This window comes from Ictalurus punctatus, chromosome 22 (assembly GCF_001660625.3).
Source record: "Ictalurus punctatus breed USDA103 chromosome 22, Coco_2.0, whole genome shotgun sequence".
NCBI lineage: Eukaryota > Metazoa > Chordata > Actinopteri > Siluriformes > Ictaluridae > Ictalurus > Ictalurus punctatus.
The window spans coordinates 2,629,696-2,657,627 of record NC_030437.2 but is presented as its reverse complement, the minus strand read 5'-3'; the positions used below and the strand labels follow the sequence as shown (position 1 = coordinate 2,657,627).

The following is a 27,932-nucleotide window of genomic DNA, read 5'->3' as shown; positions in this document are numbered from 1 at the left end:
AACGACAAAACCGTGGCAAATAGGAAACACAGTGTTACGCATTTCATTTTATTTCTTAAGTGAAACATCTACATAAAATCAAGAATTAACCGGTGGCTTCATGTTACAAATATTTGAGTGTAGGATTCACTCATCCTTGAATATTTTACCACAGACTTGAGGTTGTAGTGAACAATATGTCCTTCGCATCTTGTCAGTGTTTCTCTTACTTACCTTTAAGAACAGATTCTCTACACTGCACACATCACTGATACTTTAATCCAGTATTAGTCGGGTACGAATCGCTTCCTACATACAACAGTAAGGTGTATGAAAAAGAAACCCAATACTTACATAGTGGCATATTCGCCTCAGACAAAAAAAAAACAGAGTAAAAAGTCTATAAAACGTGCATGTAGCTGAATCTTTAAAGGGCCACGATGTGAACCCTGAGGTACTCCACCTGAAGTCACTCATTCGTTTCCTTGCCTTGTTGAGCAAACGCTGCGATTAAAACCCAAAGCTGCTGTACCATGTGTCTGGAGAATCAAGGGCGCTACCGATCAAAAGTTTGTACACCCCTACTTGTAGAAAGGCTTCGTCTGTACTATTTCTGAATAAACTGACATTTATAGGGATGCTTTAAACATCAAAGTGAAACCATTTTCATTATAAATAGTTAAACTGTTAAGAGTATTCTGGCTACCACACACTCTTGGAATCGTGAGGAGCTTCACCCATTTATTAGCAGGATCTTGGTGTTGGGGGGGCTACATTGTTTCCTTCCTGCAGACACAAGAGGTACACAGCTTTTCAGCAAAGCGAAATCATGTAGCAAAGTTAAAAAGTCCACTATAACAGCTGAATGACGATACTCCAAATGAAGTCGATGATCAATCATTGCTTGAATTAACCACGTCAGCCACTCTGGAATGAGGAGGTATAGTGTGCTGATCGGCATGTTCCTGCGCAACCACCGTTCTGGTAAATCCCATAAAATGGCAAAACACACACGCTTATCTTTAGTACAGCACGACAGCACATAGCACAAATGTCAATAGTTTTAGATACAGTACCATCAACATTGTTTAAGTATAGCATTTAACAAGAGCGTCTAAACAAAAAAATAAAATAAATAAAACTATAATTTCCACCAAATGGAAAAAAAAATAGACCCCCCCCCCCCCCAGTTAAATACTCAGTGCTCTTGCACACAGCATGAGTGTATTCGATTTCTCCTCCGATGTTCATCGGCACCAATATATTTTATAACTTCAGTCTTTGCAAAAGTTCTCAGAATTACAATCAATCAATCGACGAACACGTATAAAATATCAAAATCTTAATGCAAATTTCTCTTTGAGATCAGAGAAGACAGACATCGTTTGGCTCGGCACCATGGCGAGCCTCACGTAGTGTTAAAAACCCACCTGGTGAAAGTTTAATTGGCTTTGTTAATGGTTTACACACAAACACAAACAGAGCGTTGATTCTCAGGGGATCATCACACATCGCACTCCCGCAAGGAAAAATACTTCAAGGAAAAAGTTTTGGCTCTGAGGATACTTTTTTTTTTTTAAAGGGAACGCCCCCAGCCGTGGTCAACGTCTAGCACAGTCCATTTGGCTACAACGCTACAACCAAGTCGTCCAAAGACGTCTTCCTGCCAAGTTTTGATTTTGGAGGGCTTTAATTATCCACTAAAACAATGTAGTATGAGGTATTCTTTCCTTCAATACAATAATAATGATCAGATGGTAGGCAGTTAATAAATGAATGCAATAAAAATGAACCTGTTGCTTAAAACCTTTTGGCGTAACATTATCTCAAAGTACGTTTTTAGACCCGTAAATAAAATGATCAACAATTAATTCTTTCTGTGTCCGGCCTGGGTTAGAAAATCTAATAATGACAATCTGACGCGAGAGCAAATTTAAAAACCTGTTTCGTTACGGCTTTGAATGAGCAAAACCCGATTTAAAGATGACCTAATTGCTCGGAATCCCATGACCCCCTTTGCCAAGCAACCGTAAACATAGGACAGTCGAATACCTTCATCGTTCGTCTCCACCTTTCTTACATGAACAGGTACTTGGGGTTTAACGGACGTCGATGTAAATGGTTTGCGTCCGGGGGAAAAACGGAACGGGCTCCGGCGCGTCTCAAAGACTCGTCCACGGTTGAAAACACTGCTAGCACGTACATCTAATATTCAATACATTTCGTTTGAACAATTACAATCTCATAGTGGTGAGTGATTTTAACCTCTCTCTCTTTGGACTCATGGAGTCACGGGTCCTGAGTTCTCCGTTGCAGTAGGAGGTTTCTGGTTCTGTCTCTACAGTAGAGCTTAACAGAGGGAGATCGAACACTGCAGTGGAGGAGGTGTGGGGCGGCGTTCCTTACACCTTCCCGTCTGTGCCGTTTTTCTCGGTCACGGTCGTGGCTGGAACACGCTGGCCGTCCTTCCGCGGTGGCATGCGCTCGTTTATCCGGTCGAGGCCACGCGCCTCTTCAAAGTTTCGGATCTTCCGTGTTGGAGAGAAGCCCTGGATGGCTGAAAGGAGGAATAGGGGATTACATTCAGAACACATCGAGGCATTTTTACACATGGTTACAACTACTTATTTACCAATTTATAGCCATAGCTTGGCCACATGCACACAAAAACAAGCTAGGAGGTTAACTCCAAGTTAGCTGCACTGAATGACCTTGTAAATTCATTTCTTAAATTTGACTTTGGCAAGCAACCATTTTGATTTCGTCACATCAATAGCAATTGAAGAAGCATGCAAGAACAATAAATAAATAAATAAATAAATCAGCAAGGGTGGACAAATCATTTGTCATTTATTAGCTTGTTAGCATTTCTTAGCATGCAAAACCTCCACTGTGCTGCACAGAAATCAACCAGTATAATGTAATAACGTGATGAAAGTTTTGTGAAATTCAACAATGAGTAAGGTTTGTTTTTTCTTTTTCTGAATCTTGAACCTTCTTCACTTTTGGACAATTATGAATTAACATAAATAAAAATATAAAAAAAACTCCATGACACCTCCTTGACCTAGGCTACTGATTTGTCCACCGCTGATCAGAGCTGTTACCAGAGCGCACACGTGCAAGTCACAAATCTCATCTCAGCTCAGACAGAAAACTGAGATTCTTGCAATCCAGCAGCAATTTTATGTCCTCTCATTGTCTTGTAAAAAAAAGAAAAAAAGAAAACACGCTGGACAGAGTGAAAAGGAGCTGCAAAAGAGTGGCCATAATCATACACACATTTTGTGTAAGCAGAAAGCAGCTCAATGACTCAGGAGCTTCCTGCTCTGGCACTCTTAACACTTTGTGTGTGTGATAAGTGTGTATATGTTCTGGTGGAGCGCCGACGTAACAAGATTAAAGGCTGAAAATATCCAGCGCTGAAAGGATGCCACTCCTCGACCAATCAGAGCACAGCGTGGGAATAAGCTGGCTCGATCAGACTGTTGCATATGGTGAATAATTCTCAAGAGGAAGTGCCAAACACCCCCCCCCCCCCCACCCCACTGCAGTACTGTTTTTAACACACCCTCACCATTTCCTGTCTGAAGATCTCAAATTTCTTTGCTATAGACTTAAATTTATTCGCAAATCTGGGAAAAGATGAACTGAGTAAGAGGGCTTTACATTTTTATTTTTATTTTTTTTACATATCATGTATATTCTGAAAACTGATTTACCGTTTTATTTGAATTTTTATTTAATTACAAGTCATTCGAAGCAGCTACTTCAAATGTTAAATGAATTTATTTTTTTTTATTGTTTTTAAATTGATTCCTCGTTTTTAGTTCTAAATCATTCACTTTTGTTGACATTAAATAAACAGTTTTGCTGGAATTTTTTTTTTTAAGCAAACCTTTATATATCATGATTCATGTGGATCCGATACAAAATACTTTGAGGATTGTTAAATGCATTCAAAAATATTACCTTTTGTTCACTTTTAAACTGCTTATATTTTTCGACATTAAATAAAAGAAGTTTTCTATTCCCTGTTTTGCTGGAAGTTTCTTAGCAAGCCTACATATTTTTGTGTCTTTAAACTTGTTTTCACAGAACACTTCTTCCCCCCACTTCCACCCCCCACTCATTTTTTGTGAAAAACTATTTATTTTGGTAGACATTTAATAAAATTCTTAACAAACTATAAAAACAAAAGTAGTTTTCCTAGAAGTTTCTTGGCAAACCTATACATTATGATATATAACCTGCATCGTAGAAATATCTTTGAGAATAGTGGTAGATTATTGTTTAATAATTGAACAGGTTGAACTATTTTTCCTTTAATATTCAATGTTAAATCCTTTCTTTTTTTTGTAGTTTTTCTACTTCCTTTTCTCTGGAAGTTTCTTGCAACATAGAAATTGCAAAACGGTAAACATTTGTACTGATTGTTTTTGTTCGTTTGTCCTCTTTTTTTAATGTTTAAGTGTTTTTGTTGAAATTTGCTAGAAGTTTCTTTACAAACCTATATATTCTGATGCAGATCATGTACTGTAGAAACCTCTTTGAGAATATTCTTTCCCCTAGTAAGAAACCCAAGCAAGCGAGTCAGTATAACTGTAGACTTCAGGAGATATAAAATTACTTTTAGTGCAACAATAGAACATACGATGTGTACATCATAAGTAGACTTTCTTGTGGCTAATAATTCAGTTTGTACTCCATTACTTTATTATACTAGCAAATTAGCACAGCTAGCATAAGCCATTTAAGGTGTTGTTTATGGTTCTATATATAATATATTTAATTAAATACACTGGTCCAATCACAAATCACAAATTTTAATTAGGGGCCAAGCACCAGTGCAAGGCACCTATTTATCTTATTTTTTCCTACATATTCTGCTTATTATTATTATTATTATTGTGGCTAGGGTGTCTATGGCAGCCCATAGACCCGTCTGGTAAAAAGTTGTGAAATTTGGCACGCAGCTTCAGGATGTTTTCAGCTACAAATACACCAAATCTGGGCCCCAAGCTCACAAAGTTCTGCCAAATATCAAAGTATGTTTACACCCATAACTTTTTAACTGCGTAGCCAAACTTTCAATGGAAGTGTCCATATATTCCTTGGAACATGTGGAGTTTAATGGATCCTATGACGTTAATTTCCACCTAATTAGATTTCCGGTAATCTTGGATTTTATTAAAAACAAATTTCATACATTCTTCAGACCAATCTGCACAAGAGTTATCAAATGGAATTTGAAATCTGCCGATGAAGTCGCCAATCAGGAAGTGACACTGTGTCTCGTTAACGACTTTATGCATCGTCATGAAACTTGGTGCATGTCTTCAGAACTATGACCTGAAGCTATGCAACAAATGTTATGGCCGCACCACTTAGAGGTCAAACGTTACAATGAAAATGATTGAATCTAACTGGTGTTTCCCAAAAATCATCAAATTTGGGTAATTTCATCTGAAGACCTGTCTGCACAATTGTGTGCAAGGCCCCATAAAGCTGCTTGCAGCTTTAATAATGATTAGTAGTAGTAGTTCAGTATTATGCCTTACGTTTGTGTATATTCATGACAATTTCAGTTCAAGGATTAGGGTTAGGGGAATACTTATACAAGATACTGTGTAGATGTGGAGGAGTTAAAAAAACAGTACTGAAATGCAGGAATGGACATATTGCAACTTTTTTCTTTTCATTCAATATTGCAAAGTGTAGCCTTCTAAAACTAGCCAGGTGTGTTTTCTTTTGTGTGTGTAAGGACAAACATTTTTCTGAATTTCAATCAGCACGAGATCACACACAGCACAAGGAAAGGCAACAAAAACAGCACAACACACTGGGACATGAAACACCACCACCACAGACGAGTCCACGGACGGCGAGATTACCTTTGCCCTCCTTCGCCAGCAGCGTGGCTGCGTTAGCGAGAAGCCCAGAGCGGACAGGAGAAAGAGCGAGTCGGTGATGTTAGATCTCAGCACAAGCCAAAGCAAGCCAAAAGTGAATGATTTCAATAGAAATATGGAGCAGATAAGCAGACGTGTCAGTGATTAGGAGAACATAACTTGATGTCATTCATATATATATATATTGAATAACACTGCTATTTGACCACACCCCCTTTTCAAAACTCAAAGCCCATTCTCATCAAGAAAATATGATTTCAGCTAGACCTCGTCGATAAATTCATCGATCCTGCTCTAACATACGCACGATTATGATATTTAACAGCGGCCTATGCTTACATATGTAAAACAAAGCGAGACATAAAGAAAAGAAGGATTTTGTAATCAGATAAACAATGTTCTGGTTTTCAACAACATAATTCAAAAACGAATTAAAGTTCAGAGAAGTTGGTGAAGAGTTGGGAGAAAAATCACAGAGTTTGAATAGTAATACTTCCGAGTTCTCTTTAAATGTTACTGTTGGAATTTAAAATGGAAATAATTGACTACCGAAACGGAGTCAGTGTGTTTGTGAGACTCGGCAGGTGTCCCAGAACCAAACCCAAACGTCAAATGAACTGATGAGCAGAAATGTTTCAGCTCTGATCTGCCCTCTAGTGGACAGGCGTGGAACTATATCCACGCTTGAAAAGTAAAGTTTTCATAATATTTTCCCTTATACCAGACATACATAACTAAGGTGCTCACAAATTACCAATTATTGTAATATAAAATTATTATATATAAAATATAATGAGTAAAATAATAAAGTATTATTAGTTATATAATAATTATCCTAAATTCCTAAATGACAGAGTACTGAAAACTATTTGCGAATTTGTTACCGTTACTTTTATATCTATATATTTTTTTAATATATTTTTATTATATTATATTTTATGCTAAATTATGAAACAGTAAACATTGTTGAAATGCTATTAGTTTGTTTCGTTATTAACTATTCTACACGTTTCTGAAATTTAATTAAAGACAGTATAAATATCTCATCGTAAATATGATCAATTAAATACATTTTTTAAAAAAAACAAAAAAAAAAAACCTCTTGCTCTTGAAATAAGGAACGAAAATACCAAAATTTGTGAAGATGACGAAGATGATTCAGTGTAATGATCACACTGCTAATAAATCACTCGATTCTGACTCGAACTTTCTGGAAGATGTACAGCATCGACATGTCAAGTGTAAAAGATATATTAGACCAGCTTTAATGAGGTCTGGAGCTGAATGTGCGACTAATGAACACTAACGTGCACACTAACACACACACACACACACACACACACACACACACACACACACTAACCGTTCTGTAAAGTCTGTTTGCCTCCAGACAGCACTCCCAGTGGTAGCGTCCCGGTCGGGGTCAGTCCTTTAAGGGTCAGAACACTCTCGCTTTCCTCTCTGAGAGATCACACACACACACACACACACACACACACACACACACACACACACACACACACACAAGCCTCATTAGCCCTACATTCACAGAATCCAGCAGAATCGATTAGCATGACGGGAGCAAAAGAGCGGGCTAAATGGTAATTTGAACATCCTGAATATCGTTATTGAAAAACGAAACAAAAGATTTCGCAACGCAGAGCACACGCGCTCTCCCCTTCCCCCCTGCGCTCCACCCTCCCCTCCCCCCTGCGCTCCACCCTCCCCTCGCTACAGCCATGTCTAATGCAATTAATTATGCAGCTACTTTCACTCATGACTCACCGATGCTGCCTCATTATTCCTAATGGACGAGCGTGTGCGTGTGTGTGTGTGTGTGTGTGTGTATGTGTGTGTGTATGCTTTCAGACAAAAGTCCATTGTGTGCAGCGAGCTCCTCTCTTCTTTTATAAACAGTAAAGATCTATTTTCAACTCCGTGTCCCTTTTTGGAAACGAGGCCTCCCTCCGAGACGGCGGCGCGAGACGGAACGAAGTCCAGAGACGAGGCGATGTTCAAAAATCGCAAACGCAGCGCAGAAAAACCCCTTAGGAAGCAGATAGAGGGAGAAAAATAACAAGAGGAGGAAAAAAAAAAACCCAACACTCAGCATGTGGCTGTAACGGGTGAGATGAGGACGAGCAGCTGTAGCCTTGTTTTAATCTGAATTATAATTGAACCTGTAATATTAACTTCTTTTAACATAACCTCTAATTGAATTTAAATTCGGGGGAAAGATCCGGTTTGTAATCCGGTTTCACCAAAATATTGTTGTATATAATTACATGTAAAATGTCTCTGAGACACCGCAATAAAAAAAAGAAGTGTATTTATAAGTAGACTTGTTTAGTTATCGACACTGCTTTGGATTTCAGAACATTTTTCAGCCTTAAAACCAATTTCATTTTGATATCACTCGCACTGATCAATTCAGAAAACTAGCGACCGACCTGAGCACGGAGAAAACTCGGGCCATCTTGCCGATGGCACGGATTTTATTTCTGATCACCTCCTTCCGAGCTGCTGGAGTTCCACCTGAAATCAAACACACATGATATGTAAACACACATGATATCACTGTCCAAACTAGAGCTGTGGCACAATCACACCCTTTCTATATCCATATCTGTACATATATTAAACCTGAAGTAGATGTGGCCTAAACTTTGCTTTATTGAATTTTTATTATTATTTTAAATTAAACATAAACCTTACCCACTATTCCCCTGCAAACAATGGACAACAATGGGGATGGGGGATGGGCACGACTGATGTAGAAAAGCCAGAAGTGTGTGAATTCTCACTCTTCTCCCAGTCCTTCGACCTCCGCTACATCACATCTGGTTCCTAATTGGTCTTAACTACTGTAGAGATGCGTTGTTTTTTTTTTGTACCTGCTCACTATATTTCCCAAACAATTTAGTTCCAATAAATATAAACAACCTCGTAGCCTAACTTAAACCTGAACAACCCCGACCAGGAAGTTACTATGGTCTTTGTCCCACGAGCTTCATATCTGGCGGCTCCAATTGTGCGTAAACGAATACTTTCATTCGAATCTGTTCGTTTCAAATAATATCGAAGCAAACTTCCCTTTCAAATCACACTTTTCATATGGAGGACATTATATATGAACAGGTTGATCATAATAATATCAATAATGCCTATATGTACTAATATTACATTCCTCTCCTGTTAGAATGACCGAGAAAGATTTAGGATATTAGTTCAATTTTGAACTTTTTAAACAATCAACGCAGATTTTCACGTTTTTTTCTAAAACCTCCAGACCCCAAAATGCTCCCTACACATGCGACCTAACACGGAGGGGAAACGCTATTTTGTCGACCTCATAATAACTGTGGTATCACATATTGGCACATGCGTACACAATCATATTTCCTTACAATGTATGAATAAAATACACGCCACAAAATGGCAGCAGATTCAAGCGTAATGTGTGTGCGTGTGCGCGCTCAGATTTGTCTCCGGTACCTTCACACAGGTCGTCTCCCTCGGACATGAGCTCGTCGTCCGAGCAGATGTTCAGCACGTTGACCAGCATCTCGGTCACTGAGGACACACAGACCAGCCGTCACTTATCCAGTTTAAACGGCAGCGAAGTTTACTTTTAATACCCTTGTTGTAATACGCTTTCGTTTCTATAGCAACAGCGACTTGCGCAAGCGAACGCTCCACATACACGGACTGAAAAGATGTGTGTGATCGTTGAGGTGGATATTTTACTGAGCGGGACGATCGGAACGTGCCGATACCTTTCTCGCCGACGAAGGGCAGCGACCACGTGAACACGTCCATGAAGTTGGGCAGCCAGTACGGATGGGGGGAGCAGTTAAACTGCCGGATGTTCATGACGTTGTTTTCGTACTTCAAGACAGCAGCTGGGTGGGGGTATGGTAATGACGTGGGGGGGGAAAAAAAAAGAAGTCGTAAATGTTATCTGTCAGCAACAACACACCTGCAGCACAAAAGGAGATCGTCTGCGTTACATGTACTGGATCGAGTGCTATTCTATATCACGGATTGTTCAATTCAACCAAAGTTGCGGTGATTAATGCGATATTACAACTAGGACTGTTCATGCTGCAGTCCAATGAGATTTATATCTAGGTGGTGGGTTTAGACCAGGGTTATCCAACCTGATCCGCAAAGGGTCGGTGTCGCATGCAGGTTTTCATTTCAATCCAATTCCCAATTCCACCTGTTTTCAAGATTAGTTGCTCTTGCCATTCAGTAGACTCGGGTGTTGCTTCTGCTCGGTTGGAACTAAAACCCGCACCCACGCCGACCCTTTCCGGATAAGATCAGACACCACTGGTCTTAACGCTACAGATAAATCCCCGTCTCCAAGGCTCCTATTCTAGAAAAATCTGCCAACCTTGAAAGCGTGAACTGCACAACATTCAGAAATCCAACTGGATGCTGCATGCAGGTGCGTAACCCGACTCTAAATACACTGAACTTTCACACCATAAATACTGATTGTTCTCTAATTGGGAGAAATTCGATTACGTTGTCCTTTTCATTATGTCTAAACATGTGCACCGACGTCTGCACTCGGCTGTATACAGCATCTGCAACGTGATTCAGGAATACACCGTTTCTGTTTTCTTTTTGGGTTCCCCCCCCTCCCATTTCGACGTCTTGGGTATTCTTCTTGACAACCGAACATGATGTAACCTTGTTGCAAAGAATAAAAACAACAAAACAAAAACAATCTCAGCCTAGCTGGCACTATAAACAAAAACAAAACAACAGCGCATCCAAGCGTGAGCACCTGAACAAGCCCGAGCCAGGTTTAGCGCAGACGCGCGAGTGTTCGCGAGTGGTGCGTGCGCTTACCTTTGTTGTTGTACACGTCGAGGTAATTAGGAGCAGAGAAAATGGTTATTAACGACGGGAAGCCAGTCGTCTGACTTTTCCTGTACATCCTGTACCTGTAGAGGGGAACAAGCGGGCTGTTTTAGAGCTGCGACAGTCACGTATTCTCACACACACACACACAAAAGCTTGAAAACACACACCTCTGGCCAAAAAATAGGCACTTACCCTGCGTCCTGGGCTTCGTGTGCTCTTATCACTGACAGCAGGTTGTTGTTCACCAAAAAGTCACAGACAGCAGGATAACTGGGAGAGAGAAGAAACATCACATGGTCATTCCTATCCCTCACACTAATCGGAAATGTTTTTGGCACTACGCGTGCCCCGGATCTCCAAACGTGTCTGATACTGATATCAAATCGATGTTTTAGAGCATTAAGAAGTACAAGTATCTTGGCGCCGTAGACACAAATAATACAGTATCTATTTTAGAAAAAGCGACACACAGTACGCCATCACGCGGCCTTCACCTGAAAAAGTACGAGCAGCCTCGCACCGAGTTGTGGTTAAAGTGCTCAGTGGTCTTTTCGCTGCCGTAATCCTCACCCGGATCGGCCCAGATTAGATCACACATCGGCCCGAACGCTGGCGGCTCCTTAAACCTGTCTAACTGCACAGACAGAGAGACAGACAGACGGACAGATTTTTACCTTTCGCACCAAAATGAAAGGCCCATTTCCTGAATCCAGACTTTTAAAATGAACCTTTTCTGTATAAAAATAGCCTCAGGACACAATGTACGTCTGCAAATCCAGCTGAGAAAGCATTCTGTTAACGGAATCTCTTCAAAACATGGTTCATGGTCCACCGGTGATCATCAATCGAGCGGTCTAGACAGTGCAGGAATCATCTCATAATTAATACTCGGAGAAATTTCCATAATACTGGCACTAAAGATAAAAAATGACGTCATAACCTCTGTGTCTGAGGACATTCCGTGAATGTTTGTCTAGTCACGTCAACAGAAATGTCTCGTCCTGAGCGTAGTTTATTTTTAAACCGAAGCTTAGAGAACTGTTATGAATAAAACCTAACGCCATCGTCTGTCATCAGCTTAATGTATTCATGGAGTTGCTTCTTTCTCTTTTCTTTTTTTTTTAAAATAAGTTTCAAGGCTTTCAAAGTCTTCTTCGGCTTTACATACTTCGTCATCTTAAACGGTTACTTACTTTCCTGATGTCGTCTAAGCAGTTGATTTCGGGCGAAAGGCCTCCGTGAACGCAGAGGAACTGCTGATTGAGGAGAGCGGCGAGGGGCAAGCAGTCAAACGCTTCCATGCACGCATCGTACACGCGCTCCGAATACTTTATTTTACCTGCCAAGACAAAACAAGGGTGTGGGCGGACAGCACCAGAGAGCGTGACAACGCAGAGGTTATATAAGGGAAAGTCGTGAGGCGCTCCGTCTCTCTCTGCGGTATAATCGGGACATTTCGTGACACACGACAGCGAAGCGCTCTCTTTGACGAAATCACATGTGGTCGGAACAAAACGCTTCTCTATTTACAATCCCCACAACCTGGACTACATAGAACTCTATTTATATCATCACTCCATAGCACTAGTCATGTGGTGTCATGTTAAACATGCACAATGTGTTACCCATGCAATTATTTTCATGATTAATCAATGTTGATTCATTTTCTACAACAGAAACTTTGACCAAAAAACAAAAACAAAAAAAAAGTGTGTAGTTATTGATACGGTGAAGGCGAAGTTTTCTTCAAGTAGATTTTTGGAAGGAGTCTCCAGTGCCAGCGCTTTATAAAACACTCAGAATAAAACTGTATTTTTAAAGTTTAAGAGAATTGTCTTAACTAGAAATGGATAACATATCAAATCACGCAGTGGTATTTTAGGAAAATAGTGGACTTCAGGTCGGAACAGGGCATCGCTAATCGTAAAAAGACTGAACGACCAGAGCCGACGCAATCGTGCTCAGACAAGCGAGCGAACAGTGGGTTGCTATTCAATTCGGCTTAGATGAGCCTAATTAGTATTCATTATCGGTTACGTGTAGCGCTCATTCAGCACTTCGTTAAGCTTATTATTGCTGTAGTGTCTGCTCTTGCTTATTATCATTAGCTTCCACTTTATTAAAATACGCCCACGACGAGGTCACACCGACAGCACGGCTTTTTGTTATGCAGCCTAAAGGTTTCGAGCCTAAAAACCGCTCCAAAATGACGGACTTTTACACACAAGCGACTGGCTTCTTTTAACCGACCTCACTTTCGTTTCTGCTCACTGTAAACCCGCTTTGCCGATTTGCATGACTGTACGCGGTCCTTTTTTTTCTCATTTCCACAGCCAAACGCTGCTCCAGGAATGATACAATAGCCCTTCTGTAAATTATGTAAATGTGGTTTCCTTGATTAGAGTTCTGCATCAGGCAAAAATTCAATTCGTCACAAATCATACATCCATCCGGTCTTCCAATACGAACGCTGTCTCGAAAACACCTTCTGTTCATTGACCTATATGAAAATTGTGTCCACGTTATGGCTGGCTGCAGGGGTGCAGGTGTTCCTATTAGTGTCCACCAGCGGCATCACCACACATTAGCACTTGTGTGTAGTGCACTCACTCACACTCCTGTTTGAAGGTGAAGTACTCCGTGAGATGCCGGCACTCGTGGTTGCCTCTGAGCAGGAAGAGTGTGCTCGGGTGGTTGATCTTCAGCGCCCACAGGAACAGCACGCACTGCAGAGAGAAAGAGCAGGCGATATGGAGAGTATGCTAAGAGATCAACAGAATTCTGCCAGGCCAAGGACTGATACAATACAGTACATTTAGGTCAGGAAGACCCAAACCGTACTGTTGATAGGGTGCCATCTGCAAAGTTTACCCAGATTTACATCAGAGCGCATCAGGTGTTAAAACACAGAACGCTGACCTAATTCATCAGGTTTGTGGCAAGGTTGATACGAACTAGTGACATAACATGTGACTATTCATGTCCTATTAGAGTTCATAACACAGAGTTGTCTAACCAATCTAACCAATTAGATTTTTCTTAGTTTCTTCCCACTAATTAGGTCTTGGCCATTTCCCACCAACCAGTCAGCTCTCTATGATATAGCAACTACCAATGAGGAAGGTAAAGGCTTACATGTGCCTCGTCAGTGACATTTAAAGCCAACCAACCGCATCTTTTCACACAGGGCAGCTTAACACGCACACACAGAGGAAAACACCATCTGCCCTGAGCTCACAGATACCAAAAATTGACCAGTGATGCTGTGATTGATTGACAGTGGAGCCCAATTTTGCTCACATACTTGGATCCTGGCCACACATTGCTGTGGTGTCTTTGGGATTCAAACATTCCAATCTCCCATCAATAGGGCTATCATTTTTGTGATTTTTGTGCCACTTTGAAATTCACCCATTTTTCCGCTGTTAAATTTAATACTTACCTGCTTTAATTTCACATTTAACAGTGTTTGGTGCTCAAAAATGGATAGATTGCGAGTTTGAATCAGAGCAAATCACACAGCCATTTGTGGCCTCACTCTTTGGGTGGGAAGGATGGAATTCCTCTCCTACCGCATTAATCTGAGTGATGCTGAGTATTGTCGGAAGATTGCAAGTTCGATTCCCGACATCCATTGCCTATGCTCTCTGGGTGGGAGGGACAGAATTACTCTCATCTGCTGGTCTGAGTGACCTAGCCAATCATGAGACACTATATGGCAAAACGTTTGTGGACACCTAACCATCACACCGCTATGTTGGCCTTTCCCAAACTGCTGCCTCAAAGCTGAATAAAGAAAATCAGACCCTATCTCACTGAACAGGATACACAACTACAAGTCCAGACTCTTGTCATAACAACACTGGACTACTGTAAAGCACTACTCTCGGGCATCCCGGTAAGCTCCATCAAACCCCTTCAGATGATTCAGAAGACAGCAGCACACCTCGTCTTCAACCAGCCCAAGAGAACCCACGTCACACCCGTCTTCATCTCCCTCCATTGGCTTCCTGTAGCCACCCGCATCAAATTCAAGGCCTTGATGCTCACCTACAAGACCTTGTCTGGAACAGCACCTCCTACCTTAACTCTCTCCTGAAGGCTTACGTTCCCTCACACATCTGAGATTTCCTGCAAAATCCCACAATTTCCGCCACTTCCCCCCATCCAACCCCCGACCACCAAGTGATCAACTGCCTTGTCATGCTGCTTTTGAAAGACATGGACAGAACTTCATTTATAAAGGTATGTTTATAAGAAATTTATAAAAGATATTTAAGTCAGATTTGTTTAAAAGGTAGAACTGTCCTTGTATATTTCCAGAAGTCATTTAGTTATCTACACTCTAAGGAAAAAGATGCTACTTGGGAGTATGTTGGATTGCAAATGTTCCCAGATTCCTAATGGGGTTCTACTTTCCAAAAAAAAAAAAAAAAAATTATGTTCTAAAAGGGAGAACCTTGTTTGTAGGGCTATACATGGTACAGTCAAAGGTTCCCCAAAGAATTTGCACCCAATGGTGACTCTAAGTTTCTAGATTTAATCCTTATATCTCCACCGCAACATGAAATAGGTAACTTGGCAGCTAGCATCTATGTTCTGACTCCAGGCTAAGAATGTCAAATGTTTACACGATCAAGTCACAGATGGACTGATCTCAACGTTCCAAAACCGATTTCAGAGCTCCGAGTATCCGCCAATTCTCGATAGTGATCTGTTATCCATGTCTTTTTGGTAAACAAGCCGACTCTTGGCTGCTTCCGTCACTGAGCTATGTGAAACAGCAAGAGCATGATTGCAGTATGCACAAAATCAACAACATAAGTTTACAGCATGAAATAAATAAATACAGTGGATTAGGTTTTGTTTTTGTTTTAAAGCCAAATCTGATAAGTTGCTCATCCAGAGCTGTATCGTTCTCAGCTCAGTACATCTTCAGGTGACTCATAATAAAGACGCTATCTCCATTTTGGATAAAATGTCAACCAAGAAAATGTAGAGGTAAACAACTTTGATTTCAATATCATCAACTCTGATTAGAATCATTTATCTCCCTTTTTTCTTTTTTCTTTTTCACCACCCATGTAGCCATTCCTGTTTTACTGCCAAATTCTGTTTGATTTGTCTCTCCTCTTTGCTTTCCTGCCCCACAACCCCCGCCCCCAACCCGCTGTCTTAGCAGTGGCTTTAATAGTCCAAAACATGTAATTTTATAAGAATAAAGCTATTATTGTCCTCCTAAAAGGGGGTGGTGGTGGCGGGTTTTAAAAAAATAAAAAATGTAACATTGTTAAACACACTTGCGGTCCAACTATTCTCTTCCTTGCTGATAACAATTGGCCATTATCATTTCATTAAAATTACCCAGATGGTCATTGTGTGCAAGAGAAATTGCGATAATACAATGCCCACATGACAATCTAGCCTACTTTTCTTAATTTACACATCTAAGCTTCACAGACTGCTGACAAAATACTGGCAAGGCAAAGGGTTCTGCAGAAGAGGAGGGACAGCGGGATGCTATTCTGTAGGACAGCAGAAACGCACACACACACACACACACACATATATATATATACGTACACACTCTAATGAGACTCACAGACTCCTATTTAGCATCCTCTCGTCATTCTATTAACATGCAGCTCCCCGCACTGCACTTAAAGCAGCGGGGACGTGCGTGCTGCCGAGGTAACCAAGGACGGCAGGTGCAGACTCAAATGCCATCTGAAATAATAGACGACAAGGCTAGCGAGTGTGTGTGTGTGTGTGGGGGGGGGGGGGGGGGGGGGGGGATGGGGATGGGGAGCCGGTACTACAGCCTACGCATGAAGAAGAATGAGCGGAAAATTGCAGGTAACGCTGGCTATAAGCTGGCCCTCCCTTCTCTGAATGAGAGGACGGTAAAGAGAAAGTGAGCCAGAGAAAGAGAGGGAAATTTTAATCTCTCTCTCTCTGTCTCACTCTCTATTCCTCAAGTGTAGGAGGAAAAACAAAACCCCATGTCAGCCAAGTAGAGATTGAACCCTTGGAACTTGGGTTTGGCGCGCGGAACGAGTGTGTGGGTGTGTCCACCACTGCACAGAAGGAAAAAATGAGGATAAACTGTGCCATTCAGAGGAGAGAACAGAAGAGAGAAAATAATCCCCCCCACCACTGCGATTTGCTCCTCTGAGCCATTAACATCCATCAAGCAATTACAGGGAGCTGGAACGCACACACATTTACTACACGGGAGTGTAAAATAAAGACTGAAAGGCAAGTGTTAAGTGCAGGGTGAGGACGTTCGTGCTCCGAGTGGTTCTGAACAACTTTCAGAAAGGCGTCACGGCAGAACCTCAGCACTGATCTTTTAGATATTTTGGATATTTTCTTTCCAAACTGAACACCAGATTTCTTGTGCACATGCTCATACGAAGGAATAAACTGTTCATATCCTGCTTGATAAATAAGGCCCAGTGTGTGTGCGCAATACTGAAGTCGTCTTCACTTCACAGTAGTCACTTCCGATGAATTCGTCATGCCTGAATTGGTTCCAGAATTACAATGAACCCCCTGCACTCCCTTTGGCAAATACATTTTCATAAATAAGGTCTGTTTCCCCCCCCCCCACAGTGTTTTCCTGAATTGTGATCTCTTTAGAAATCTACAGTCACTGAGCTACAGCCATTTTGTCCATACATTGATATTGCTACAGTATTTTTGAGTGCTTGGTTCACTCCATGGCAGGTCCGGATCCAGTTTATGACCCCCCCCTCCAGGACCCCCCACACACACTCCAGGATCCCCCCCAACCCCAACCCGAATGCACAAACCGAAATCACATCATTTGACTGCTAATGGATCTCTTCATCACGTTGCAGTCAAGTCAAACCAAACCAAGCCCAGTGACGTGTGAAATCAAGGTGTGAAAAATGATATTAGAGGTTGCTAAACTGATGCCTTATTTATATCTACCGGATATATCAAACAAGGTTCTTCATTTTTTCATTTTACTGGAATCCCTACAAGCTCTATAGACTGATATGTTTTTGCAACAGAGGAGAAATCTTTTAGGAACATAATAACATTTAAGTATCAAAAGAGCCAGTGAGGAATTTTTTATTTCCTCAAGGACAAACTGGTCACAAAATACCTCTCTTATGGCTCAAAATATTTTGTATTTGGTCTTCGGAGCCACCAGAAAGTTAGCTTTCTGTGTACACAAACAGCATGGAGAAGAACGTTGAAAATCTCTTGATGGCCTGAAAGTGCTGTCCCCCATCAGCCCACGTGTGCATTTGTGTATGGTTTTAAGAAGATTCAGCCAAGCTGATCTTTAATGATTGCTCTTTAACAGATGGTTGGAAGAAGCAGATCGTACCGTCAGCCTAGACAAAGGCAGGGGAGTATATACAGCCAGACCTCAGGAACCAATTTGCCCAAAATATTTTAGCAGTCTTGTATAAATGATTTTTTTAAAAATACTATATCGTTATCAACTGGAAAAGTTTTTTCTGTTGTTTTTTGTTATTTATTTTTTTACGTGACGTGTATTACATCACAACACAAGCAATTCCTAAGATTTCACCATCAACCAGTGTTCTGTATCAAGCTCATACTCCGTCTACAGCAAAACGGCAGCACAATTTTCCATTGTAGTCTTACAGGGAAGCAGCTGCAAGGTAGGAAGTGTTTGCCTACTTTAAAAATAAAAATAAATAAACTGTTGACACTGGTGGGGTTTGCTTGATCAAAGTGGACCTTCAAAATTTTTCAGGTGACATCAAGTGCCATTTTAATCTCCTAACCAAATCAGGTCACATGTTGATGTTGAAACCCAAACAAACATGGAGGACAATTTTGCTAGTAAGCAACTATGGAGAGATTTATGAAAATATTCCAAAGTTACAATGAAACTAAAAACAACAGCACGTGCATTTCTGGGACGTTTACTGGTGCGCAATGTCACGTCCCAGTCGAGCAGCTCAAATTCTCTTGATTTTCTGCCTCCTAAGCTACAGCGATGGTAAACAACATCCTCATTACTAGAGTTTCACCAACTGATGATGATCACGCTAAACTAGAGAGTAATTTAGATAGCTGAAACTAGCGAGAACTGGAAAGAAGAGTTATGGTTACAGTGTGGGATGCTTTGGGGTTTTTTTTTCTTTTTTAATACATAAACAAAAACCATATGTTGACTACACCATATACAGCATCTTCATACTTAAGGGAAAAGTATGATCAACAATAACCGGTGCAAGGAAATCACTTTAGCATCACACACTCACCTCAATGCTGAAGTAACCTCGGTCAACATAATCCCCGAGGAAGAGGTAGCGCGTGTTGTCTGGCGACCCTCCCACCTCGAAAAGCTTCATGAGGTCAAAGAACTGCCCATGGACATCACCACATACTAAAAAGAAACAAAATCAATCACATTGATTGCCTATATAGATCATGCAGTGTATATATACACTATGCCTAATAAAGTGTTTTTTTGCTTTGCTATAATTAAAATTCTATAAAACATAATGTTAAAGTAAGGTACCAGTAAAATGAAGGTAAATACATGTCAGTGTGACAACAACAATAAAAACCCAGCTTCCTCTGAGACAGGTTAATTGAGGCTCGCATTAATAACAGAAGTGTGTGTAGAAAAGAATCTGTGAAGACTCACACCTCCGCACACCTTCTTACATCAGGGCTATACTGACGGGGCTGCCGTCACTTAGCAACAAAAGGTACCGGGGGCGAAGGCGCATCACATCTGAAGAGTCTCACATTCCAGTGCATGTCACATCAGTAAGAAATATCAGCATAACATTGGGGGTGGGGGTGAATGTAAGAAATCTTGTGGGTGTTAAAAATATCCACATCTCAATAAATTTTTTTTTTTGGGGGGGGGTTCAGGGCTGACAGCTTTTCTGGGCGAGAGTGAGTGAGTGAGATGTCAGAAAGTGTGTCGTCTCTCGGCTTTGACGGATTGCAGAGGGCTTCATCATTCATCATTCATTCTGTACACATGCGTTGCATTTAAGCACACCCTTAATACATATGTACTGATACGTATACGTACTGGAAGAAAAAACAAACCCTGACGACCTAGGATACTCTCTAGATAAGATTTATTATCCTTAATTAAAATGAAATAACGATTGGTTTAACCCTGGTGATGGTGTTTGCCTTTTCTGTAGCTTTTACAGTCAGAAAGTCATGTGAAATTGAGCAGTACATGCCTGTATAGCTGAAGTGAGACACATCATGTACCAGTGAATATCCAAAGAAATATACGTTATTTTTTTTACTTATATTACTATGCTGAATTATTGGCAACAAAATATTTCCCATTCAAAACATAAGTCAAGACCAATTGTTCCCTCAGAACTTTGTCTTCCATGTTTGTTTTTCCTACTTGCCTTCCAACTTGCAACCTGATCAGTTGGGAGGTGTTTATTAAAAGATTTTTATTTTATTTTTTTAATTGATCACTTAGCATTTTTCTGAAACGTTTCAACTCGCGCCAACGTGACCAGCAGGACTACCGGACGCTCCCTACAGGACTACAGGAACTATCAGAACTTGTGATGACCTCATTCTTTTTTTAGTTCTAATTCAACTGTTTCCAAAGTGCACAACGTTCTCACCGGTGATCGGCGCCTCCACCTCGAGCATGCACTTCTCCTGGCGCAGGATGCTGGCACCCTCGTTGATGATGCGCAAGGCAACTTCTTCCTCGACGCGGCCCTCCTTCACCAAGTGGCTCTTCAGCAGATCCGTGTTGGGCTTGCCGTTCACGAACAGCTCCTTCACGGTGAGCCGCTGGTGAGGCGGGAGGGGCACGGCTGCAGTGGCGCACAGAGAATACATATTGCTTTAGGCATATAGAAAAGTTGGAGATGAGGATTAGGGGAGGAAGGCTTTACCGCATCAACGATGTACATTGAAAAAATTTTCCTAACACAGCATAAGTGACAAGTGTCGTTGTCAGAAGTTAGCTCACATGAATTGTGCTATTCTTGATATTCTTTTAGTGTCTAAATGACTGGACAAAAATAACTTTTCCACCTTTTTTGTCTACCACAATGACTAACAAACAAAGCATCTCTTTATTCTCTCCCTCCAAGTTAGCCATCGTCTCCTTCATATCAACAATTACACACCTTATTTTTTATTTTTAAATCCAATTATGTGTAGCACTAGCCATATGGGTCCCTGCATATGTTTCTGCTATAGAATCTATAATGCATTAGGATATAACAAGCATTTTGTTATACACTTGTCATTTGACTTACAGCCAGAAATACATTTTGAATCCTACTGTTATAGAAAATTTATTAAAAAGTAATCTCCGTTATGGTATCCTATGCATTTTAATCACTGAGAATATGGAGACACACTTTGCCTAATTTTTCCTCTGAACTGGTTCATCAAAATCCACTCGAGAAAGTCCTAAAAAAGTCAACATGCATAGCAAACCTCAAGATTCATTTGGTGGTAAAAATGGATTTTCAAGCAGGACGATTCAGGAGAGAATCTTTATCCGAAACCTGTGGAATGTTCCAGCCAGCTATTCGAATTTTAACTACATGAAACCACCACAGGTATTGTGTGTCTCGATTGCTTGAAGCTTCTGATAATGAGTCCCAGAGTTACGGACTTGCTTTCAATGACTTTCAGCAGCAGCTGGCGTTCACAGGGAGTCCTCATCTGCTTCGTGACGCCAAGAGTCGCAGGGGAGCCGACCAACATGACAGCTCTTCCCTCGATCCGTCAGCTGTCTCCAGGAGCGTGATGGAAATTACAGGGAAAGTCGTGGCAGAGCGCGAAACCGCCTGAGGGCTGTCAGACTCCCCAGTCCTACCCAGCTCCATCAAGGCAAAATCAATCTGGTGAATCAGTCGATGAGTGGGCTGTGGATGTGTGGAGGAAGCAAGATCCATGCTGTAGACAACAGGCCCCGTGTTCCACACCAGCCCAGACTAAATAAAACAAATGCATACGGTCTGACCTCTGTTTTGTCTCAAGATTCACTGAATTGTGTACATTTTCATGAATATACACATACATGGTAAAGCTGGCAAATATGAAATGGCCCACTTGAAATCCAACATGAGATAAAGGCTATAATACCACAGAGCTGTTGAATCCTGTTGAGTCCTGGCATTCATGTGGATGTTATTTTGACACATAACACCTTCCTGAACATTGTTTCAGACCAAGTACACCCCTTCATGCCAGCAGTATTCCCTAATGGCAGTGGCCTCTTTCAGGAAGGATAATACACCCTGCCACGCTGCAAAACTTGTTCAGGAACGGTTTGAGGAACATGACAGATTTCTAGGTGTTGACTCGGCCTCGAAATTCCAAAGATCTCGATCCAATCGAGCATCTGTGGGATGTTCTGGACAAACAAGTATGATCCATGGAGGCCCGACCTCGCAACTTACAGGACTTAAAGGATCTGCTGCTAATGTCTTGGTGCCAGATACCACAACACGCCTTCAGATGTCTTGTGGAGTCCATGCCTCGATGGGTCAGAGCTGTTTTGGTGGCAAAAGGAGGACCTATATAATATTAGACAGGTGGGTTTAATATTATGCCTGATCGGTGTATGTGAAAGATCAATCAGGATTTCATATGAGCGTCTATGGGCGGTGTAAAGCCCCGTTTCTGGAGATCTTCCTCTTGGAGACCATTCTGTCCACAGTCTTCAAGGGCATCTAAATATCTGTACATTTTACTTCACTTTTTCAAATAAGAAGCTCTCCAGGTGCAAAGTTGGCTCTAAAATAAGACTAGAACTACTGCATTCCAAACACTGGTGAAGGTCAAAGCATTCGCCTGTAAATCTTTCCAATATAGTCAGTAACTGGCCAAAGTGTAAGTCTGCTTCCAGAATCTGGAACTAAGGGCATGACCTCAGGCTAGGGTCAGCCTCTAAATGTCACTGCATCCCAAAAACGTTGGACTCAAACCAAAGCCATGCAGCTATCTAGCACACACTTATCAGCTCATTAATCACTGAACTCAATGTTTCATGACAGGATCACTCCAGGTTCAACCCAGATCTTAATTCTCTACAGCTGTTTATGAAGTATTGTTTCTGTGACTAACTATGGAAACAATGCACGTTTCACAACTGTTTATCGCCAGACTCCGTTATCTGACATGAGCCTGTTTGAGGAAAGATCAAAGCCAAAGAGGGGGGCGAAAAGGCAACGTAAATCAGTCTGGGACTGTTCAGTTAGCATGCGTCTTCACTGCAAAAAAAAACACAACAAAAAAAACGCCAGAAAGATCTTAGCAAGTAACAATATGTTGAATATCTAATAATTCTCCAATAACCAAGAAGCAAGCTGTTACAACTAGTGAAATTACATACATATAGGATGTGAAGGACTTGAGGTCGAAAAAAATCAATGGTCATCTAGATGCAACACATCTAGTATCAACATCTGAGCCGCAGTCAGTCGCAACAAATCTAATCTGGAAAACAGGAAACAGGAAGTGTATCCACTTTCATAGTCACAAGCTCCCTAAATACCCACAGCTTAACAGGTCATCCAAGTGCAACTCTAAGGGCACGGACACAGAGAGGACCATTATAGTCAGTGTATGGAGCGTTATTGCATTTATTGCACATACTGCGGTCTATCCGTTCTATTAATGCTGGACAGGAAGTGGCTCAATAAGAGTTACCCATGACATCTCCTCAACTTCGTCGCCCTTCCGTGGACTGCGCTTTGGCCACTGGGAGAGTAAAAATAAACAGTAAGCACTCCTGGGTCCACAAAGCAGGCTGGGAAAAGGGACTCTAAGCTGAGTATGGGCTCTAAGTAGAGATTAGGCAAAGCCTCTATTAGCTGGGGATTCCAGGTTCAGTGCGGTTATTTTAAGGTCTCGCATCGCTGCGAACAGGATCCTCAACCTGAGGTTCACAAGAATAGATGCAGGGCTAGGCTAAGGCTGGTAGGACAAGTCTATGCATGAATATGCATGAGGAGATTGTGTGCTAGTACTTGGAGACTTTCACTAACCCTGGAGTGTTTGAGAGATTTATAAAGCAGATGGTTCTGCATGAACAGAAGTGGCTTTGTCTTGCCAGCATATACAGTTTATATACACACACACACACACACCACACAGATCCAGTTCTGGCAATGCACTGAGAGAACCAGCCTGAATTCTGGATATTTAAAAGGCACCTGGATTTAATTGTGGTCTGTTATTAGTCCAAACACCTGTGGTTGGGTGACTGTGGCCTCTTTCAGCAGCACTCTCTCCCTAACCGACGCACTGCACCGAGCTCAGCTTGTCGGCCAGGTTTTCGAACTCTCTCAACCATGGAGACGTGCGTGATTTTTAAAACCAAAGTGCAAACCGAACATTTTTTCACGTTGTACCAAAACACTGACTGTTTATGAAATAAGCTAAAGGGAAATCCATCTGTTAAGAACAGATCCATAAACAGTCTTGATTGGCCGCACCTGTCTAAAAAAAAAAAAAGATTAATGAAATCCAACCCAACACAGCGTGAACATAGAGGCTAGGAGGGTGAAACACTTGCAAATGAAAAGAACACACCACACTTAAGGGAGTCTCAGGTTGTGTGTGAAATACAAAGTGCTTAATTTCACCTGTTAATGAAAGGATGTACTGTTTAAACCCACTCATAGGGCTGAATATTTGTTTAGCCACAAAGCCAAAAAAATACAAATCTGAGAGATATAGCTCCAGAAACCGAAAACAATCTGCAGAATTAAGGTCCGTCATTAATCTAACTTCCATGAGGCTTATCAAGGCCTTTAGAGGCATCTGATAACTAAGAGCCAAAAATCCTAGATCTGGAGTGAGTGGTTCTGGCTTGGGCAGCACCAGTAATAAATTCCCCTCTCTTTCTTTCCTGCGAGTACCCACCATTCTAAACTTCCTGGCTCCTTCGGCTGATTTTCCAAACCTGCAAGGAAATTTGCCTCACGGCTCGCCTTTTCGTACCTCCCTCTACTCTCTCGGTAATTGAAAGACTCAGCCTGTCATTCTCAAAGCACCAGCTGAAAGCCAAGGATGAAATCTTCCAGAAAGCCAGGAGAGCACAGAGAAGAGGTCTCCTGGGAGCCAGCTGGACGTTTCCAACACAGGCTGCTAGAATTAATGAGGTCAGAGCGTCCGAGTGAACCAGAGAGCTGGTATCCACCACATGGGACCAGACCAGGCAGAAAGACTTACCATTCACACAGGATGTACAGATATGTAGATTTTTGAAAATTTCTGGGTTTTTTATTTATTTAAATAATTCCTATCCACACATTGTGTTTTCGAATATCTTCATGCGCACAAAAACGTGAAAAGGATTTGATCGTGCTCAAATAAGGACGCCTCAGGTACAGTACATCATAACTTGGAACTAAAAATGCTTCAAGAGTAACCCTAAGAGATATATATTTTATATTCAAAAATATCTGGACACGTGTAGATGCGTTAAGCTATTTAGGTAACGTTCATTTATTCATCTTAGGTAATTGCTTAGCGTGGTGGTAGATCCGAAGCCTATCCCTTGTGTCCTATATTCAGGTACATCTCTGAATGTGATGGAAGTGCGTCTCAGGACACCACGCACTTATACATTCACACCCAGGGGCAATTTAGCAAAGCCAATCCACCTACGGACATGTTTTTAAGAGGTGGGACGAAACTGAAGAAGCTGGAGGAAACCCATATGACACAAAAAAACTCTCCAGACAGACAGTAACCAGAGCTCAGGATCAAACCGGTGGACCTCAAAACTACAACAACAACAACCGGTCGGAGGCAAACCGAGATATGGCGGACGTCCACACAGTTTATTTTAAAGCCAGTTTGCCCGTTTCTCCAAGCGGCATCGATTTCCGACTTGATAGAGAGGATGCACAGATCTCAGTCTAGTTCCCTGAATTTGCTCTGGAGATTCGGAGTCAAGAACCGTTCGTACCCCAGGCCCAAAACAAAACAAAAAAAGAATAAAATAGATGGGAGGTTTCAGAGGCAGGCAGTGATCAGTGCACGATTAAAAACATGACACATGGCAACATGGTACTTTACTCAAGATCATTATGATGAACATGGAGACATAGAGGTGAAGGTGAGGGTACAGGTGATGCTGTAGAAAACATGTTTCAAAACAAACAACCAGCAACAACAACAACAAAAATTAAACCAGAAGCAAATCAAAATCGAGAAAAAAAAAAAAGTTATACCCAAAGTGTTTTGTATAGCTAGATTAACCTACAAGCCAAAAGGTTAAACTGAGAATTTCCCATTTTCATTTTAACTTTGGCTTCAGGCAAATAAACTTACTCTTAATGATACGCTCAGTGGTCGACTGTTTTTCTTTCGGTTCTTTGGTCGACATCTTCGCTTTGATCGCTTGTATTTGTATTGTATTCTGTATGTTTTTGAGATTTAGGTAATTATGCTAATTAATTTTCCCCACGCAGAGAAGAGAAGAGTGCTCCGTTATCCAGATGTTCCCTTTGCTCTGACTGTCCAAAAAAAAAAAAAAAAAAAACAGTTGATAAAAATGGTTATTCAGTCAGCAAAGCGACCAAGTCCAGAATACAAGCGACAGGAGCATGGTAATTAGTTGACGGATTAATTAGCAATCTAATTGCTATAGTAACGAATTGTTTTTTCGCGGGAAAACTACTGTCACTGGAAGCCGGCTGTTTCCCCCAGATGTCATTAATGCACTTTGCAGGACAGCAGGTTTACTGGATCTTGTTCTCCAGCTTCAGCTCTGTGTGGACAATCAGCAACAAGATGATTGGTCTCGGTACACGGTCTTGAACGTTAATCCGATTTTCCACTTTTTCCCCCTCAGTCAGAATGTCAAACTCGCGCAGAAACTCCGCGCGCGCTCTCTTTCTTTCTCTTTCTCTCCTCAGCGCAGGTTTAATATGTTTCCCACACGTACACGTTGAGGTTCAATAAACAGCGGGTCCACGTCTACCCTCCCACTCCGCGCTGACCGTCTGCCTATAGCTCCGGCTCCGTCTCCGGCTCGTCCCTCCCAGCTCCCAGCTCCACTCAGATTAAAAACACTTATCGCAGAGATTTCCTTCAACATGGCGGAGTCGGAGCTCCCGGCGTCATGACGTCACCGCGACGCCTCATGACGTCACAGTCCACACCAGCTAGCCGAGAGCTAACACACCGAGCTCCAAATGGCTTCTTACTGACTACACAAGTGCACTACCTCGAACAGAACAGCGCTTCTACACCCTACCTACCTAGTGCACTTTATATCAAACAGTCAACCGTTTGGGTTTTTGTTTTGGTCCAATTTTACCTCAGCAACAGCCGGCAATCTTGAGGTAAATAACTAGCTGAAGGGATTTTCCGTTCAAGAGCGTTTTATTATCCCATATTTCTGATCAAAACTGATTTCACAAGTTAGTTATTATTCGGTGCTCGGGAGGAAAATGGACAAAAAGTTTGTGTATTATTAAAAAATAAATAAATAAAAAAGAATTTGGACATTTTTTCCTGATATGTCATAGGCTACAGTTAGCTTTTATAGGCTAGCACTTCTAATTTGTATATATTTTTACAGTTACATGGTAATAATAGCTTAAATAGTACAATATGGACATTAAATGAAGTTCTCATAGTACTATGTACATGTCATTTATTTTACATATTTAATCCTAATTAAAACTGCAAGAGGGAGCTGTTTTTTTTTGTGTTTTTTACACCTCCGCCATAGACAATATTGAGGCAAGTAACTAACATTAAGGATTCTCTGTTAAAACCTTTTTATTATCTAATGATTTACAGCACAATTTATACAATAATTATAACTTATTCACTTTTTATATTCTTATGTATGTATATTCAGTTCAGTGTAATTAATTTTAACTCTATAAAAAGGTGCTAGATGTTACCAGGCATGTTGTATAATTCTTGTGCAATTTAACACAGACTGACAGATAAAGTATATATTACCTCAACAGAATAAATACCATTTGTTTCCACAAGGAGGCGCCACATTCACCCAGCTGAAAAAATTTCAGCTTGGTCTGACCAGCTACTTGTTGGCCATCTTTTCCAGCTAGTAAATCCTGGTAGAAGGATGGGAAACAATTACTGAATTACTCCTATTACTGCTACATGGTAGAAACGTCTGTAATAACAAGGCAAGTA

General features: G+C 41.2%; 1 protein-coding gene across 2 annotated transcripts; it reads right to left on the bottom strand.

Annotated features, from left to right (window-relative positions):
* Positions 1 to 34: 34 nt before the first annotated feature.
* ppp3cca (protein phosphatase 3, catalytic subunit, gamma isozyme, a) lies at positions 35 to 27,247 on the bottom strand. Of its 2 annotated transcripts, XM_017451877.3 has the most exons (14): positions 26,088 to 27,247; positions 20,399 to 20,596; positions 19,043 to 19,167; positions 13,384 to 13,495; positions 11,963 to 12,108; positions 11,264 to 11,403; positions 10,962 to 11,039; positions 10,755 to 10,849; positions 9,668 to 9,793; positions 9,387 to 9,464; positions 8,342 to 8,426; positions 7,255 to 7,352; positions 5,874 to 5,900; positions 35 to 2,536 (listed from the first exon to the last, which is right to left on the bottom strand). In XM_017451877.3, exons 1-14 carry the CDS (start codon positions 26,140 to 26,142, stop codon positions 2,382 to 2,384), a joined length of 1,518 nt encoding a protein of 505 aa, XP_017307366.1. In that variant the 5' UTR covers positions 26,143 to 27,247; the 3' UTR covers positions 35 to 2,381. The 2 variants fall into 2 exon arrangements, with proteins under 2 accessions (XP_017307366.1, XP_017307367.1); XM_017451878.3 differs by lacking the exon at positions 5,874 to 5,900 and having other exon boundaries at positions 26,088 to 27,242.
* Positions 27,248 to 27,932: the final 685 nt, after the last annotated feature.